The following is a 19,922-nucleotide window of genomic DNA, read 5'->3' as shown; positions in this document are numbered from 1 at the left end:
ATGTAGCAGCAATGTCTTTAGTATGCAGACTTCAAATTGTTATGTTCACATGAAATCAAAGAAATCAGTGTGCCAGATTTTATTCAAACAACTCGCAAAAGACTTATTCAATAACAGCAATAAGAGTATTTCCAAGGATGGATTTGCTCAGGGGAGATGTTAATTAATTTTTGATTTTTGTTGTTGTTACATCGCCTGACGTGTTTTATAATACTGTATACTCAGTGTTTGCTCCTGAAGACTTGTGAAAAAAACCCACAAGTGTACATGGGTGGGACTCGAACCCACGACCTCCTCCTTCCTAGTGCAGACATCTTAACCACTCAACCACCGAGCTTGCCGGTGTCGGCAGGCTGGTTTGAGTCAGATGTAGCAGCAGGTACCTCGAACAACTATTTCCAAGGATGGATTTGCCCCGAGGAAATGTTAATTAGTCCTTGGAAATAGTTGTTCGCGGTACTGGCAAGTCCACTCTCTTGAATGTATTTATTTGTGTACATCTATGCATGTGTTCTTCAGCTCCAACTTTAATCAAGGTATTCTGGTTAGGATTCTCCCTGAATCTGCTAATATCAAACATCTGTCTGGTTCCCAGAAGTGTGACATGTATTTTCCATGGAAAGTCAAATGGTAGGGCTCAGCAGAGGAGTTGGAATCGAGTCAGTCACCAGGCAATCGCAAGTCAGTCTACAAATCAGGTCAGAACTGAGCGACGACAAAGGAATGCCTCCATCACAATGCTGTTTGAGTACCAGTGAGCTTGTGAGTTGACTTACATGTAGGACCGAATAACTCATATGCAGCAAGGTATGAGACGGGGAGAACCCCCCCTGCTTTGTGTTGGTCATTGTCTCGCAGGAATCTGGGGAATTCCTTTCAGACATCTTGGGGGGATGTGTTAAGTAACAATAGTCTGGAATGTGTACAGGGATTGGACATGTTGGGGGGGTACCCCTCGGTCTCATTTCTTGCTGGGTATAGAATAACTTGTGGCTGACTCAGTTACAACTCTGCTCGGCAGTCCTGGCTACGGGAAACTCATGCACTATTAAAAACGATATGTTTTTGGGGTGGAAGAGGGTTTTTCTTATCTTCGCTCTGCCTCCATCTTTGATTTCCCAGGGCAGACCCAGATTAATTTTAAAATACACAAATACATCGGCTCCTTTCGTCCCTTTGTATTCCTCAATTGTAATAAACCTAGACCCTCGGCAGACTTCATTTTTACAAATGTGACTGGCTCAGTAAAAATAAGTCAGAGGTCACCACAGCCACTTTTGAGTATAAAAGGTTTAAAGAATCTTTCACTGTGGAAATCAATGGAAACTGTCAAGATTTTTCACACCAAAAAATTTCTCATTACATCATCAGGATGCCAAAATGAGTTAAGCCTGCTCTTTATTATTCGAACTGAAACAAAATCACTGAAAAGGTGTCCATGTGACTCATTTTCAACAAGCAGATCGCAAAACTCAGACCTGACTTGAGAATTTCTGGTTTATTCCTCCCTCCTTTTTTGCTATTACAGGTGGATGTAGTCTCAACACGAAGACAGAGTCTGGAATATTTTAATCTGATCCCACATTTGAAACAGAGTCTGGAGTATCGGGAATAGAGACCAGGGTCATGGACTTGGGTCTGGTTTCCTGACTCACACTGTGCTGTCTTGTAGAGTAGGAATGGATCCTGTAGTTGGAACTCCAGCTCCTTGGTGATGGGTTCCGTCAGGTTGTTCATACTCAGGCGGTTCATGATCATGAAGCCATTGTACGGAGAGGCAGATCTGACGGGGAATAAAAAGAGAGATAGAAAAAAAATAAATAATCTATTTGTATGCTCACTATCTTTTCGTAAAAAATTAGATATCTCACTCGATACTCGGGGAAAGGGAAACTAAACCTGGGCCCAATCTCAAATGGCTTCTATTACAACACAAAATGCAAGACTCAACAAATCTAAATGAGGCATTAGTCATAAAAGTACGGGAACTACAGGTTTTCTTGCACAGTGCATATATTCATAACACAACTGACATTTTTACCAATATAACAATGATATCTGCATTTATTAAGATGCCACTTATTAAGATTTTATTAAATCTGCATTTATTGAGATTTTTCATTAGGAATTACTCTAGTGTAATAGAGTAGATCCTAATACAAAAAATGCACCTGGCTCAATCCAGTCTGGGAAAACCATAAATTGAAGATACGAGAAAGAAAACTCATGCAAAAGGATGAATTAAAAATTGACAAAGACAAGCTTTTTGAACTTTTGACCGGGGGGGAGGAGCAAGAGGTTAGTGGTGGGGTCAGAGGCTCTTTATAATCCTAACTTCTGAAAACCCTAAAAATCTAACCAAACAGTGACTTGTACCCAGGGCATTCAATATTCAAGACCCACCCCAGCCTTGTAACTTATTCATTGCAATTTGTGACTGATTTTCAATTTTTTTTGCATCCAAGTCCTGATGCTACTGATGCATCAGCACGTCCGTCATTTACAACCAATGAATACTGCATGTCGGTGACAGGAGTGCCGGGGGGGAGGGGGGAAGTTGGAATTCACGACCAGATTCACTACATCAATATTTCATAAATACCAAAGGAGCTTAACGGGCGCTCTGGCGTAGATCTGTGAAACCGCTTGCTGGTGACAAATGCAGCTGCACCTGCAAGTATGCATCCCCAGACAGGGGCAGTATTTCTAGGCTGGGAATTTGAGATGGCCACACACTTTGCAGAGTAAAGATACATGTTGTTCTGTAAAGCGCATCCCGATATGTCTCAAGATCACCCTCTAAAATTTTAATAAAACAAAGGGTTGATTGCTGTGCCAGTTGGAAAGTTACACTGCTGACGGTGCAATAAAGAAATGGACTTCAGAACTGACCGGTCACAGCACAGAATGACAGCAAGCATGTTTGCAAATAGAGACAAGCAACAAATGGAAAGTTTTTAGAGAAATATACACCACCTTGGAGGGACTTCACAGCACAGAAATGACAGCAATGGGGCAGCTTGACAAATAAAGGCAAGCAAAATCAGAAAAGCTTTGCAGTGAAAAATAAACAACATTGGAGGGGAGGGGGAATAAAAGAGCACTGGCTTGGCAGTACTGTGATTGGAGGTCCGAATTCTGTCTTGGTAAATGCTCAGTGTACAGCCGTAAGCGGAGCCAAATAAACTGCGCGCGGTCAACGACACAAGTTGACTGGCAATCTCTAGTTACTTCCTTACATCCAGACCAATTTCCTCAGTATCTGATACTGCATCAGCTATCCTCTCCAATTAAATTCCTCCTCGTGTTCCTGATGCATGACAAAATGCAAAAATGCAAAAAAAAAAAAAAAAAGACCAAAAAAAAAAATGCCTGTGGAGAGACCACACTGGAGAAAGGTCACCACCGCGCCAGCGGAGTGTTGAGTTTAAAATCCCAAACGGAGACAGGCAGGCCGGGACAGGCCAGCTGGCGAAGGTAGGGCCCGGGCCGGTATCTTGAGATACGACACTCCCTCATTAATCTGCGTCACAGGAAGACAAGGTTGGCCAGAGAATGCAGGGTGGGGAGCTCTTCCATCTTTGGATGTGTTTTGATAGCGCGGGTCTGTATTTACACAGGATGCATATACATCGCACATTTGCCCCTTTCCCTCTCTATCTGTAGGAACACAAGCCACAACATATTCGCACAACAACACGTACAGGGGATACATTTCGGCACAAGTCTCATGCATGGATGCCATGAATCCTTTATCCAGGGTATAGCACTGATTCTATTCCATCGTGAATTGAGGCTTGTTTGTCTCGTCTCTGCCGACAAACCAAATGCAAGAACAGTTGAGTCACAGGCACACAAGATCAGCAAGACTGTGCTATCCTTGGTAGCTCCCAGTCAGGAGAAAGGAGAAAGTAAAGAATGCTTCTTTCCTAGCGGAAAAAATTCAATGAATGAATGAATATTTTGGCTGCATCTCAATGACATGCATGGCGACAGCTATGTACAAATAACAAGTATATCTGACAATTGGCTGCAGAAATATCCCACAGACTTGCGTTTAACCATCAGCCGTAGCCAAGTAAATTCCTACACAATCTCTGATTCCATGCTAGTGCCAATTTCATGGAGCTGTTAAGAGCAGACAAAGCGCCTGTTTGTTTCACACGGATCTGGTTCTCGTTTAGTGATTCCAAAGCTGGATCCCTCCATCCATTAGGCGGGTTTGGTGACAGTGAACCAATGCCGGATCACTGACTGCGATCCAGAATCGTGTGAATGTGTTACCAAATCCTACAAAATGTGTCATAGGGCAACTGTTTTAGTATCTACTTTAGTTTGAGTTAGACAGAGCAAACTGAGGCCTTGGCTTTGATGTACCACTCACTTACTAGCAGTTTGGCATCCTGAAGACAGTGAACATTGTGCAGGTGAACTGGGCCACATTTGCTTTAGCCGGGTTACCAACTGCAGTGCCTTTGGTTGTTAACTGCTTGCCACTAGTTTACAAGAAGGTTTCTACTTAGTGCATGAGTTTGTTATGCAATATTTTTGGCTTTGTATCACTTCTAGAGCACTCCTAAAAACTGAAAATCACATCCATGACTTTTCCAAGACTTTCCGGTACTAAAATATGACAAGTTCCCAAACAACATTTTGCTGACAGAAATGGTTTAGGATTATGAAACGGAAGACTGCCACATGGTAATTTCTACAGACTGACGAGGATATAGTCAGTCAGTTTATCATTGTTTCATTTTCAAATAAAAATAACCCTTGAATAAGTTTGATTTCCCTGACTTTCCAATAACTTCTTTTCCTCCAACAAAAGCATTTGTCCCATTTTCCATGACATTTCCATGATTTTCCAGGACAACTGTTTCCCCAGGATTTCTCTTGGGAACCCTGCTTCTATGAAGCTGGACCTTGGACAGTTTGAGACCAGCTAGGAGCTTTGAGCTGGACCAAGAGAAGGCCCAATATTCCTGGCAACAGTAGCTCCTTTGGTCGGAACTGCACTTCACAAATGACTATGAAATGCATGTGTTACAGTGCGTTGCTACCAGCAAAATGAACACTCCTGACCAACACGGCACTTTTCAACGGATAAGGAGGTATTTCTGCTCAAGGCAGCTAACTGAAGGGTAATAAATAAATGCATTAAATTTATCTCTGTGTGTATGTAAAATGATTTGAATGGCTAAGTGCAATATTTGTAGCATTCACCTCAACAAAATTAAAATTTTCTACATCAAATGAAATATAACATAAAAAGCATTCTGTATCAGGTAGAATGTCTACAGTGTACAATATCGGAACAGTCAGAAATCAATATCACTTAGAAAAAACAATTATCTTTTTTAGAACTTCATAAAAGGCTTGTTTGTAACAAAACTGTTCTCAAAACCTCAAAAAGCAGATTTTGCATCTACTGGGTACTGCTCACTGCATTTACAGGCTTGCAGTGTACATGATACGGAATTATTTTCCCTGTAAAGAGGCAGGGGCAAAATAATAGTTTGTGAAAGGGTACACGTGTGTGTGTCGTGTATGTGACAAGATGAATTACTGCCACCATTGACAGAACTTTTTTATCAATGATCAAATATGTCCCAGCTTGTTACAACAAGATGTCAAGAGGTTCAGGGTTACCCTACAAATCACATCAAAACTGCTCTCTACCTTGACCCGTAGACCAATCACAGGCTACGGTGTCATCTCCCCTACTCCCACAATGGGCCCTTACAATAGTGCTGTCCGCAACACTGTACCAAAAAAAAAAAAAAAGACCAGGGTCCCACACATTAGATTTCAGTTGCCTAGCTACCGGGCTGGTGCTCTCCCACACGACGACTCCGGGAGTGTGATTATTTAAGCAGTGCACGGATGCATGTCGTCCGGCTGACATTACACAGCAGATTAATGCGGGACTCTGCGAGCGGTGGCCACAACTTGTCACGGTGCTGCCGCGGTAAAAGCATTGATTGCTTCTAATTGGATGAACGGCCATTCACAACGGTCATCTTCCTTCCAACGCACTTGGATATATTAAACCTGGAGCTCTGCTTCTGTGTGTGTTTTTCTTGCCTCGTCCAAGGGGGACATTTTTCAATGGGATGTCCACTGTGCTGTTGTGGAAGTTCTGCGTTGAACTCTGAGCCGAGGACGGGACCTGTTTGGATGTTTACTGTGTGACTCGAGAGGAATACGGGCGCATGCAACATGTGGGTCGTGACAACAGCAGGAGCACAATTCAATTAATGAGGTTGGTAATTGATCAATTCTTACAATTTTCCCGAATTCCCTGCAGTTGCATTCCAATATGGTTGTGAACAATTTTCAAAATATAAACCACACGGGATCAACTTCTCACACATTGTACACGTACTACCAGTACCTCAGTGCAGAAACAGAAAACTGTCAATTGAATGAGTTACTCACTACGGCTCATTTGAATATTTTGTTATAACTGCTTTAAACAGCCCGAATTACATGTACGGTAAATGAGCCCCTGAATACTGGGGAAAAATCAATTGCAATCTTATTTACATGTGCGATTTTTACTGGTATACGAAAATGAAGTTGATTTGCGCTTTATTATTAAAAAAAAATGACAGCAGTGCAAGATGGGGAAAGACAGGCCCATTGGGAAAAAAAGTTGCTGGTATGGAATATAGGCTCTGATGGACAACACGTGGAGTGCCTGGCAAAATTCTTGTGCTATCGATAGGGCCATGGTGTTTCTGCTTTACCAGGCGGCTCTGAAAATGTTTGACTGCTTGGTAGCATATCAATCTACATGTATCAATAGGCATAGACAAAATTTTGTGACACATTGTGGATGGCAAGCATCCAATGACTTTTCTTTCCAAAAATAACAGAAATAATAACTTCTTCTACATGTTGCTGATACCTTTCCCTGGACTCGTACACGGATGTTAATGCCGTTGAAATCTAGAACAAAACCTAACCAAACCAAACGTTCCAAATTCCTTCATATGCCCTGAATAATCTAACTTCTGAAAGCAAGAGAGATTCTCTCTCCTCCTGGTACCAAAAACCTCAGGGAGATACTCAAATGTCTCATTAATGTCCAATGTCTCCCTAAGGTACGGTACAATAGCTGCATTAAACTATCTCCCAAAGGAGTACTTGTGTAATGTGAGGATTTATCAGGATCAGCTCTGTAGCACACTGCAGTTACGGAAAAACTTACCACTGCGGACATATCCATCAACGGAGTTTTAATCGCAGATGAAGAATTTCAAAAATGTTTCGTTTCTTTTTTTTTCCCCACGAAAATTCAGTTCCGCATTTACACTCCAAAATGTTTTCAAAAATTCCTCCCGCTTTCAGACTCTTAAACATGGATTTTTACATTAAAAATGTCTCTTTTTTTATCATTTATAAAACTGAAAGTGACACAGAAGATCACATAGCCCATCCATACTGATTATGAGATTTGACTTCACTGGACCACTTTGTAAAAATGCACTAAATCACATGCACTCGAAGTGCCTATAGATGAGCTATCAGCTCATTCGCTGCCATCGCTGATACCGCTTCTGCAGCACACATGTACATGTACAATGTGCTTTCCATGATGAAAACGACTGAAACCACAGTGCGCAACATTGATAGTACTTTCACTAAAAAAATTGCAGATCCGCAGATATATCCGGACTGGCATTGTAGCGGGCAGCAGTACTCCCAGCGACAAAGCATACAAATACCACCTGGTGGGCATTTTCATCCGATCGTGTTAAGGCACGCTGGTAGTTTGGGTAATTAATTCTACCACTACTAGGAGTGCTTCCGCGGGTAATTACACCATAACGAGATTGCTCCCCGTCGTCTACTAGGCTACGGTCCACAATAATTGGCCGCAAAAGGAGGTTGAGAGCTTCAATAGAGTGGTCTTTCTCCACAAGCAACATAATAGGCCATAGAGTCATTGGAAGACGGTTAAACTTGTTTGACTGTTACTTTATTGGTATTTAAGCCAAATTTCAGAGCTGCTTCAACGGTTAAAACAGGGGGAAAAATATCTTTTCCCCTCAATTTTAAATGTACTCACAAATAAAAAAAAAAAGAAGCTAGGAAGCATTTTCAAAACCAGTATTCTGTCATTTGTCGGAAGGTCTTAATCTGCATAGGGCATATCGCATAATACACAGAGAATAAAACCGGCTTTGAAAAGCATCGTCCGATTCATCTCTGGCTAACAAACGGCGGGATAATACATGTATATCAGGTGATTCTGATGTGAGTGAGTTGTCTTTTACGTCAGGGTAGCATTCTCCTTTTTTCAACATTTTGCTGGCGAGCAATCGATGCAAAGGAGATATGCATGCTCACATTTTTCACACAAAAGGGAAATGTGCAGTAATGTTTTCTGCAGTGATACATTTATTTTCTTTTATTTATTTAAACCATAAGTAAACAGGGTAACATTTTTCAGATGTTTTTCAAAATGGTCCAGTTATCAAAACAATATTCACGACATGTAAAACATTACTATTACAAACAATAAGTAACACACAAAATTATAAAGAGGAATATTCACAAAAAACAAACATCAAGTAAACCGAATCCTTAAGACAACGGCTCATAAGAATTCATTGAAAACAAACACATTGAGCTTTTTTTTTTTTAAAAGGTGATACTAATGATTTTTTCAATGGAAATTATGTTAATTGCTCCGTAGTTTAGGTCCAGCAGAAGTTCAGAGCACGTTTAGCCAGCTCTAGTCTAGGGATGGGGTAATATAAATTCATAGGATGGGACCAAGCAATAATATTACATACTTGTACATGTATTGCATTGCCAAGTCAAACACGGGCTAAGGACGCGCAATGCGCGTGTTCCCAGGTGCATACGTTATGATTGCCCAGATCATGTTTTATCACCAGCGTACGTAAAAACACTCCACTGCTGAGTCAGCTGCTGGCCGGGAGAGTGTGAGCCATTTTTCCCTGCCCCGGGAACAAGGGAGCTTAGTGAGCAAAAGAAATGGCAATATATACTACATGTATACGCATACATATTCACTGAAATGCACAGGGCATGGATACATGTAATGCGAATGTGCCGGAGTTCCCTGTGCATGCATGACAGCAGCACAACTGCATATCCATCTCAATAAATGCCAGCATCCTTGCACAAGATTGCATTCGATCGACAGATGAACGGAAAGGACACCACGCTGGTACCACTGTACAGCACACAATGACACACATGTATTGGATATCTTTCATTGTCTGTGAATGCTCAAAATGCATATGCCCAAGTTCCTCCACACATCCTGTCTTTTATATAAATCACTTCTCTGCAGGGAAAAGAAAAATCGTCCACATCCTCACGTTTGATGTTCATCTCAGGACCTTCTCAGGAGGAAAGACCTTTTTTTCAAGAGGCATCTTAGGCGAAGTGGCGAGCAACGTGGGGGCATCTTAATGAGCTTAAAATGTTCCAAGCTACAGGGAAACATTCAAATATGTTCAATTTCTATTCACCAACTCGTAGAGCACGTTTTATTAAGCTGCCTTCCCATTGCATGTATATCCCCCAGACTCAATCATCGTCATTACAGATACACAAATTCCAACCATCTTGACATTCAAGTTATTTTACCCTGGGGACAAGATAAGACATCATTATTCAATCCAGGAACTCCGAAAAGAGCAACATATGTTAATACTTGTAATTAACATCACAAGTCAGAACTGAAATACAATTCAGATACATGTACATTTGCGTTCCAAAGGCAATAGCAATACTGCCTGCATGCATGTATACCGGTGCATGCATGAACAGTTTATGTACATGTACATGTAGTATAGATCCATACATTATATGCATGTGTCCCTGCACCAACAGCAATATTAGAGAACAGGATTACCAATAAACTTTTGGCATAAATCTTTCTACATGCACAAATTACCGGTGCATGAAAGATCATGAACGCACACACTGCAAGACTACATTTTGTTATTGGATTCCAACAGTGTCTCGTAGGCCTGTCCGTGCTTTTTTTCCCTGCATATTCAACTACATGTACTTACGTGTGGCCCCATTCAGAACTGCATTTCTAAACTCAGATTGATTCTTTTCATGGTGAAAATAACCATGACAACATCAGAGAGTTTGCATAAAACCACAGCCACAACCAGGAAGGAGACCAAAAAAAATCTGACAACTGTTCCCGTCATTTTAACTCAAATGCAGATCTTATTTCAGGGCAGGGGGGGGGAAATGATTTAATTCTCCCTATCTGTTGAAACTGAATTCTGCATATTCCGTGAGGCCTCGAATGTAAGGCATAGAAAAGTGTGGTGGACTATCTGAAATCAATATAGCACTAGGGCACTTAGTCCCAGCTGCCAATCAGACCCTTGCAGGGAGAAACAAGAGAATAATCCCTCCTCGCATCAGCAGCATATGTTTCCAGACGGCATATTTTGACTTTAAAATCAAATTTTTCAAAGGAATAGCACAATTTGAGGGTTATTAGTCTCCGTGAAGCAACGATCTCCGGGGATGCGATGATTTAAAAAAGGTGCAGCTTTCTTAAGTGAACCGGATGCTATTGGCATATTCCGCGGTGAAATAAATGCAGCAATGTCTTGGAATTTTCTTCAAAGCGAGGCTCGACAGACAAGAACAATGACGATATTCTGCAGGGGACATACATGTATACCAATCTCTGATTTAACTAAATAGTAGTCAACCACTGTTGCCGGTGTAAAGTTCACACTTCCAAGAGTATCTCATTGTCAAATCAACATTTTTTATCCATGCAGAACACTTTGCATTTCCACTGACTTAAACCAACCGAACATACACGTTCATACTGATCTGAAGTCATGAGCGAAATGCATACTGCCTGGCTTTGGAAGGTTGTGAAAATGAACTTTCCATTTAATCCCCTCCCAAACAGGTGCAGAGTTCCTGCCAATGTAAGTTTGTCAAGGATAACCTGGGGAAAAAAATAAAACCTGCTGAATAGCACAAATTAAACACATTAAGTGATAAAACATGACCAAAATGTGTACTGCCAGGCTCTGAAGAGGTTGTGAAATTGAACTTTCTGCATAATCCCCTAGTTGATAAGTGCAGATTTCCTGCTAATAGCAGTCTTTCAAGGAATAACTGAAGAAAATAAAATAAAGGTCTCTGTCTGTCCAAAAGCAGGACATACATGTGCATGTACATTGGTCAAGGGATTCCTAAGTTACAAGCTCTTGAGAAAGAATTTATCAGTGCTGCTGGACAAGTACATGTTGAGTAAGAATATCTGTACAAAGCCACTCAAGAGGTCAAATCCGTGCCCTGTGAATACTTGTAAAAGTGATGCCTTTTCCTGTTACGCCCTCTTTTCTTCAGCGACCCAGGTTACATGTACAGTATGCCCACTTTGTTTCTTGCTCAATTTAGGCACCATACATGTAGACAGAAGCACAAAATGTGTCCGAAAGAATGTAAAAAAAATACTCAAGAGGTTCAACCATTTCCGAGTCCAGCAAAGTAATTAGCGACACGCGATCTCTGATTGATTTTTTTTCCCAGTGTCCGCCGTGGGACCGACCAACCACCAGATGACTTATGACTCCATGGCCATTGATTCTGACTTTGCCCTTTTTCAAATCAATATTAATTACTCCCTCTTCTCTCCGACCCCCCCTTCTCCCCTCCCCCCTCCTGGTGACGGGCCGGAACAGTTGCACCTGATACAGGATGAAACCCCCCCCAACAAAAAAGATACCCAGAAAAGCTGCTACTGTGGCTGGCGTACTGGGTACAGTTGTGTGTAACAACCTGTCAACTAACGAATGCGCATGTAATGCACGCTCCTGCACCTTGTCGACATGCACCATGCCAAAGTTGCCACATTCTCGCAAGTGCTGACAAGTGACAGGATAAAAGATGTATTGAAAGATGAACAGATATGTGCAGGCAAACAAGTGCACACGTGCCTAGGACAAATATTTGCACAATCCACGAGCTTGTTCTATCGCCACGGAGGTAGTCCAAGTTATTCCCCTTAGCAAAAATTGAATATCCTGTTTTTGGCAGCAAGTAATTTAAACAACTAAAATGTTGATTATTCACTTGTTGAATGGACTTGCTCACTAAACAGGGGCACTTGGATGCACAGGCAAACTGGTCTGCATGCCTGCAAGCAGAGCCACGCCAACAAAATTGGACTGTATTACTTGTGACTGCTAACAGAATGCATACTGTCACCAGTGTTTGGACTCAAGGAGCACCCATGAATAACAGGAAACAGTGCAGTTCCTAAGTGCCCTGAAAATGGAAACTTTGAATTATTTAATTCCAGAAGGCCTCAATGTCCATGTCATGGGCCGTTTTCCAATACTCAACTTTGTCTCCGTCTGAGGCTTCATGTAGGAAACCAATCCCCGATTGTGGCCTGAAGCGTTTAACTTAAATTGAAATACTGTAATGTTTGGCTCTTTTGCATCTAACCTGATGTTTTGTGGCACTATCAGACTTACTATTGTGCTTACAACCTCAAAGTCAGGAAGTAAAAAACAGTTGAAGCCTGAGATGGAGCCCAAGTCGAGTATTGGAAAATGGCAGTGGTAAGACATGAGTGCCATGTCTTTAAGTGTGGCCAATCCAATCAGCTCAAGGTAGAAGTGGAACTCTGTCAAAAGGGTCTAAAGAGCTCAGTACTGACTCATGACTACACCGACAACGACAAAATGAGTAAAGAAAAATCTTTTCTGGATTCTCTGTGTCGAGCGAGTGGATGCACTGCATCAGTTTCCAGCCTGCAGCTTGATGTTTCAATTATGTGCCTGACACCCCAAGATTCTCTTGCTCCAAGGCCAGCAGGTGGCTGCAGGAATGAGCCCAGGTTTCCATCAGTGCCCCCTATATACCCTAGATCGATCTCCTGCCCTGCTGATCTAATGCTAACTGACACCTTGAAGTGCGTGGGTAGGGGGAAGGGTGGGACTACAATATGTGATCTACTCTGATTCTGTGCGCCCACTGCTTCGATCCTTTCACCCAAAGACAGGATGCTAGCTAAGCTGATCAGAGGCTGTCCAGCCCTGACCTTAGAAGACTGACCGATCTGGTTGGCTATCTTGAACAAACCTTTTGCCCCAGGAGGCTACAGGCTATAACTTGTGAGTGCGCTAGCCAGTCTACAGTTAGGGAGCGATTTACCATGAAGTTTTTCCCTGATTTAGTCATGTAACTCTAACTAATCATTCCCCCTCACCCAGGAGTTTGGAGGACTTTCCCAATACCTGTCAAAAAAGGGAGAAATTTATTTTTCATCCAAAAAAATGAGGGGGATGCCTGAATCACAGACAAAATGAGCAAAAGACTTCAAAATGCCCCCCCAAAGAAAACAAGTCCATGAACTGTATGCTATCTCAACCTTCTGGGAGTTTAGGAACATATAGATCTTTAAAAAATGAGTGACAAATATTGAAACATGCATAAAATGAGATATTAATGCAAAAAGAGGATGGGCATTTGTACATGTAGTGGGCTCTCAGTCCGGCAAAATGTCTCAGAAAGAGGAAAAGTTTGTAGACATGTTTAATTTGCTGCAAAGCAATGAAAGTACAAGTGTGGGGACTCAGTGGATACAGGTAATTTTGAATTTGCCACCCCGATTGTACGTACATGTAGAACAAACTCTATGAGAAACAGATCCTGTGTGACTTCAAGAACAACATTCTGTCATTCTATAACAAAGGAAGAAAATTTGGTCCCCTAGACAGGCATAGGTCAGAAGAATGACAAATTATCAGAACTGCATATTGCATTTATTCATCAGAATTTTGGACACTTTCTAGTGAACACATTAGTGATTCCAAAATGGTGATTTCTGAGTGATTCCCAAGTTGTACGTGTTAGGGACTTAGCCATTAAGGCTGAACACTTAAGTTCTGAAATGGAAATTTCTAAGCTGTTAGTTCTATATGAGTAATTGCAATGCGCACGAATAATATTAGAAGTAGTCATGCACATGTAACAAGGCCTGAACAAAATACTGCCGAGTCATGACAATTTTTTTCCCTGAAATAGGGTTGAGAAAGGCAATATGGCTGGCACTCAGATAGGCAGGGCTAATCAATAAGAGATGGAGGGTTAGCCATCCTTGACTGCATATGAAGAAGGAATCTGCCATTTTTTCACTCCGTTTTATCGCTACAGTTGCTGCCAGCCAAGCAAACAGCGAGCGGAGATGCCTTTCACCAGAGTCCGCACATGCAGCAGTAAACGGCGGTGGGCAAAATCACAACCATCCATCCCAAAATTGCATGAGAAATACATGTATGTGCTCCTTGAAGATCGATTCCCAAGTGTCCGGGTTTTTAATTGTCGGATTGGATCAAATTGAATTTAAGAAATCCAACTTCTGAGTGGGGAGTAACAAATGAAGGGAGGGGTTAAGAGATCCAAGCAGTTTGTTGATCCCTTCTGATGCAACAACACTGATTACAACGTCACAGTCGTGTTTTTCCTACACCAAGCTGCTAAAACTATGACTGGCCATCGGTACGAGAGTAACAGAATAATTTACAAAAGTGGTAAAAATCTCACACAGCTATCAGAACACCGGATAATAATACATGTACTTCTAAACACTAAATGAAAATACAACCCTCTTTAAAATTCATGGGACAGTATGTTTGATCTTCTGGGACAGTATGATCTTCACAAAACATCTCTCTTCTCAAGAAATATTTGCTCAGTTACATTGCTGAAACTAAGTGTTATTAATCGAATTGCTTATCAATCTAATAAATGCTGAAAACCAATCTTATCATGTAAACTAACTGAATAATTAGTCAAAAGCATTCCAAGAAATGACAGATATTGAAATAATGCCAACACTTTCAGTACTTATAAAAGCAGATGCTGTGGCCCCAAACATTTGGTGGTCTCTGCTATAAAACCAGCAAAACAACTGCATGATAAAAATTTTAATTAGTTTCTTCTAAAAATGCCTCATTGAAATTGCCTGAACTTGCTTCAAATATATGCTGGAGCATTTATGAGTCCAAGCCCAAGAAAGTCCGATGCAAGCACATTTCTTCCCTCTTAAGGGGATATTGATTTTAAGAAAACTGTGACCCAACATGATGACTCTTTCACCAGATAGTCCAATCCCTCCTGAATCAAACTGCCTGTAAATTGCGATTACATGTACCTGGGCTGCTTTGGTGTGGTCAGAACCCCCCCCCCACCTGGAAAGGTGATCCATGTGTGGGCAAGGGCTGAGGTGGCTTATAACAATGTTTCATGCTTGCAGCCCTCCCGAGTTTTCCCTGGGGCGTTTTTCTGCTAATACACCGCTTCATAGTCCTCTGGAGGATAATGCTGACTAAAGACCTGCGTCACGCTATCTGAGCCTGCCGGCATACAAAGTGGACACATTATTTTTAAGGGTGGGGGATAAGGCATTTCCACGGCCAAAAGGGCTTCAAATGCGACATCCAGGAAGAAGGAAAGGTTACAGAATGCCTCACATTCATCCATTCACTCACACTACTTTCCAGACTACCCCCCCAAAAAAATCCATTTATTCCAAAACAATTGAAAAAAAAAAAGGTTTTATGTTCACTATTCCTTGAAGAGCTAAGGGTGTCTCGAAAAGTCATGTTTCAAAACCTTCTCCTTGTTCACAAAAGTCTCTGGTGTCTATTTTAAACATCTCCATTATATCACTGACTGGACATATGTGTGGTCCGCTATCCAAGGCAAGTGCGTAAACAGGTGTATCAAATGTACAGCTGCACTCTGTTTCATGCTCCAAGTGCCAGTGATACTTCCCATTACATGTCCATTTTTCTATTAGTCGTCATCCTAGGTTCCTTCTGTGAGTACAAGAAAAGGGTGAAAAAAGTGTCATATTTCATTATGGGCGTGACGTGCATGTACAGTTTACGTCACTTAAATCCAACAAACAAAACTTAAAACTACCGGTACCACCAAACAGATACGCTTAATTTTGTACATGAACTGATGAATTTCTTCCATTCCTCATGATTTGTTTTGCTTTGAAATATGCTCCTTTTTCTTGATTCAAAATCCAAATCACAATCCTGGAGGTCATTAAAACATGTTTAATAACAGCCCAAGTGATAAATCCCGTTCCCTTAATACTTCATATTCCATGTTAACAGCCTGAGTAGGAACTCCTGATCACTTTTATTTTTCCTTCAAATCTGGTTCCCATTTCAGAAGGGAAATTAAATCAGTTCCATTCTGGGTTTGAGCGGATTTTAAGTCGAGACGCCGATATACAGGTTTGCCATTTTTTAAAACTAACTGTTAACCTGTAATATATGTTGTTTATCCTCCTGGAGAAAACTGGCGGTACACAGTTGGTCACTTGTCCTGTGACGACTAGAGTCATCTAGACAATGATAAGGAATATCAGGGTACTTCTCACGCACTGGTACATAAAAATAAACATACCGACGTGCATGTACATGTGTACTTTTGCTTTGGCACGTTTCTCTGATTGATTTGCTCATCAACTTGTAACAGTTCAGTGACTGATTCTATTCAATGTTAATACTTTCTCGGTTCAGAAATACATTAATTCAGGTTTTTATGTACCATAATCGTACCCAGGATGCAGGGGGTGTATTGTCTCTGTTGCAGCTGGCACGTATTACTATTCACCAAGCGTGCGAGAGAACATGCTTGGTACCCTGGGCATGATCAGTAGACACGTGTCTGGATATGCCAAGGCCCATTTGTGTGAAATTGAGAATGTGTTAGTCCCGGATGATGAATGACAGCAGAATACACAAATGTTACGCGTCAACCTGTCCATGCATTCTGAAGTCTCCAACAAAGGCTACATGGGATGAAAGGTTTTTGGCCACATTAAATGCTACCAGCATACCTGTAGGAGGCAGCCAAGCAGCTCTTGCAAGACAAGACTGATTGCTTTTGAATGCAGGTGCTGGGGCATTCACGATGTCTTGGCCAGTTAGGATGCATAATAACAAGGGAGCTGTTTAATGGTGAGTTTGGCCCTTATGCCGATGTACATGTGTACATGCATATAACACTGTGTGCTCAGAGTTGTTCAAGAACTTGCCCCAAAATTTCTCCAGCTTACTCGGGCGGGACTCGAGTGCAGAAGTCTTAACCACTCAACCACCGAGCTTGCCGGGGTCAGGTGGCTGGTCCGAGTCAGATGTGGCAGCAGATTATTTCCCAAAACCATATCCACGACACAAAGGCACCTGTTTACACCCACAGGCTCCATGTGAAGAGGACAATCGCTTTGGCCAATCGCTTTACATGTACAATGCAATGGCCGTGCAGGCTGAAATACTGCACCGCTAAGGACGTCTTGTAACAAGACATATTGAACCTGATGCGTTCAGATACCAGCCTGGCAATGACTGATGTTGGTCACACGCGCGCAGCTCACCATACATGGTACATGTACACGTAGATCCCTACGTGGATGTTGAAACAGCAGCTGTGCGAAAGGTTCACACGGCAGACGGGGCCAGATGAAGCGTTCCGTAGGCCCTGGGGACCAATGCGCTGTAGGCCCTCCTTGGATACAGGCAGAGCTGGAGCAGTGGGTAGCATTCAATGCTGAGATGTACAAAGTGTCAGCACACACTGCAGTACATGTAGCTTGCTTGAAAAGTTCCCCAAATCAGAAAACTTTCCCTGCATTTGTGTCGGTGTGCAACTTTGGCACGCCGTAAATGTATTCTCAAGGGCCCCTCAACTTTTCCATCGGCCATGATTGTCGTGTAAGCCCATGGTGACTACTCTACATGTACCTGTTAAATAATCTGGCCCTGATTGTCAGAGCCCATGCAAGCTGACAAGTTTCTACCAAAACTCCTCTGCAGGATCTGAGCCCAATTTCACAGAGCTGCATAACAGTTCACAGAAATGTCATGCTTGCCATAGCCAAACAAAATTTACTGACCGTAAGCGCCATGTCATACATGTAGCTGTGCTTGGTGCAGTTGTGGGCGCATAGAGTTTTCCATTGTTTTGTCGCTATGTTGAACAAATTTTTCCTGTGAAGTAAGCATGCCTTTCGCCATGTTTACTGCTTATGGTCTCCATGAAATATGCTGAGCCTCTGTTAGTGAATACTGGTACATGTAGTTACAAACTCTTCGATGATTCTCAGCAAAAGTTGTGATCAGCAACAAATTACGTTGCCTCAAAAATGACCATTTCATTCAAACTCTATTATTTTAAAGTTGACCAGCAGGGGACTTGAGATTTTAGCAAAGGGGATGTCAGGGTGTGTTGAGGACACCCTGTGGGTCATTTTGGACACCCTACTGGTATTTTGACATGCAAATACATGGAAAAGCTAAATGTGGGCGACTTTAATAGAGATCGTCGTTTTCCATTTGAAACCAAATGTGGGTAACTTCTAATTAATGATTATTGGATATTGATATTCAAACCGTACCAGCTCCAAACTTAACACATACCCGCAATATTCAACACATGTACCAGACAGTTCAATGATCCAGATGGCCACGTCTGACGCTGGTACAGTGATGTTAAAATATTTCTCTACTCGTCCAAAGGCAAAGATATCATTTCTATTTTTCTGAATTTTAATTTAACCTTGTACCACTTTAAATGAGACCTGGCCTCTGTGCAGCAATACCCTTAAATGCTCGGGATCCTTAACGATGGCAAAGCACATATTGCACACCGCATGAATGCATTCTATAATGCCTGCAGATTGGATCTTGTTTCAAATCAAGGTCGACTTTCCTCGGAGCATGCCTTGGGAATATAAGCGAACCCTCTGCATGCTGACTGCTCGGATCGATTCCGAATGTTAATACCGCACTTTCCACAAATGCAATCCAACCTCATCAAAATGAGTCACAATTTCCAAGAGCTGACAGGCCTTTAAACAAATCTTGTGTAATGGAAATCAATCTTGACTGCTTTTTTAAAGACCATGTCACATGATACCTGCATAATTATGAAGTCTGACCATGCCATACACGTGTACATCACAAAGAACAGGTGCTCTTCCTATTACAAAAGAAATTCTAAATGTCCTGAACAAAATGACCTAAAGATTGTTTCATAGGATCCGGTTGCAGCCAGAGTCAGAGAATCACAAAAGGGCTTCTTAGTTGGAGATTAAAAAAAAAAAAATGAAACGAAGACATCAGATACCCTCTGGGTAAATCCAGCATTTCTCAAAGTGGGGCAGAAAATGTAAAACCAATAAAAAAGAAAAATCAACAGCCAAGTTCAACAACTAGAAGCAACTGGACAAACATACCGATATTTGACGGGTTTGCCGAGGAGCCTGACTGTTATTATTCACAGTCTGTCATGCGAGTTCATTTCTGTGCTGCGTGTCTATCGCAGCGACTTGATATGTTGGGATAACCCCGGCGCCTGCGCCTGGGTGGGTGAATCTCATCACACCACCCCTTTCCCCTCCACTTACAAGGAGGCCTCTCTGATTCCTGTCACAATATCTCAAGGAGGCTAAGGCAAGATGAGGAGAGAATAGTCAGACTTGCATCACAGAAATACAAGACGGGGCAGAAACGGTGAGGGGAAGGGGGGGATGTTTGGACAAGGTGTAGGAGGAGATATCGGTTCAGCTTTAAAGAAACTGGCTCTAGGCTTAAATCCTGAAAGCTCACTTAACACCCCTCAGATGCATTAAACCAAAAGAGAGAAAAAACCAAACGGGAAAAAGACTCAATATTGAAAGCAGCGCAGTGTAAACATTGACTAGAAAATCAACTAATGTATGCAAATACACAAAAGCAAACCCCACAAAAAAAAAGAGAAAAACAAGGAACCAAAAAGTGAGAAGAAATCTTCCCAAAGGTGTTCCTTACAACCTGCACTTTTGTTTAAACAAGGAATATCTCTAATGTTACAGG

General features: G+C 41.8%; 2 protein-coding genes across 3 annotated transcripts in view; one reads left to right on the top strand and one right to left on the bottom strand.

The window, feature by feature from the left end:
- The window catches only part of LOC110974144 (mRNA-decapping enzyme 1B-like), a 48,683-nt gene that overhangs the window by 16,247 nt on the left and 12,514 nt on the right, over positions 1-19,922 (bottom strand). Inside the window, exons 1-2 of one of the 2 annotated variants that reach the window (XM_087135215.1) lie at positions 6,286-8,068; positions 1,656-1,783 (exon numbers count right to left, since the gene is read on the bottom strand). In XM_087135215.1, the coding sequence (XP_086991341.1) occupies positions 1,656-1,783; positions 6,286-6,374 (217 nt within the window). In that variant the 5' untranslated portion in view covers positions 6,375-8,068. Of the gene's footprint in view, positions 1-1,655; positions 1,784-6,285; positions 8,069-19,922 lie in introns of those variants that run through there. The other variant, XM_022225532.2, reaches the window with a different exon arrangement.
- LOC110974142 (voltage-dependent L-type calcium channel subunit alpha-1D-like) overlaps positions 5,887-19,922 on the top strand; it is a 137,575-nt gene continuing 123,539 nt past the window's right edge. Inside the window, exon 1 of the mRNA XM_087135211.1 lies at positions 5,887-6,262. The gene's annotated coding sequence lies outside the window, so the exon portion shown is untranslated. The remainder of the gene's footprint in view (positions 6,263-19,922) is intronic.

Source organism: Acanthaster planci, linkage group LG04, assembly GCF_054643075.1.
Source record: "Acanthaster planci isolate LZ-2023a linkage group LG04, COTS_SCS, whole genome shotgun sequence".
NCBI lineage: Eukaryota > Metazoa > Echinodermata > Asteroidea > Valvatida > Acanthasteridae > Acanthaster > Acanthaster planci.
This window is presented reverse-complemented; position numbering and strand designations above follow the sequence as displayed.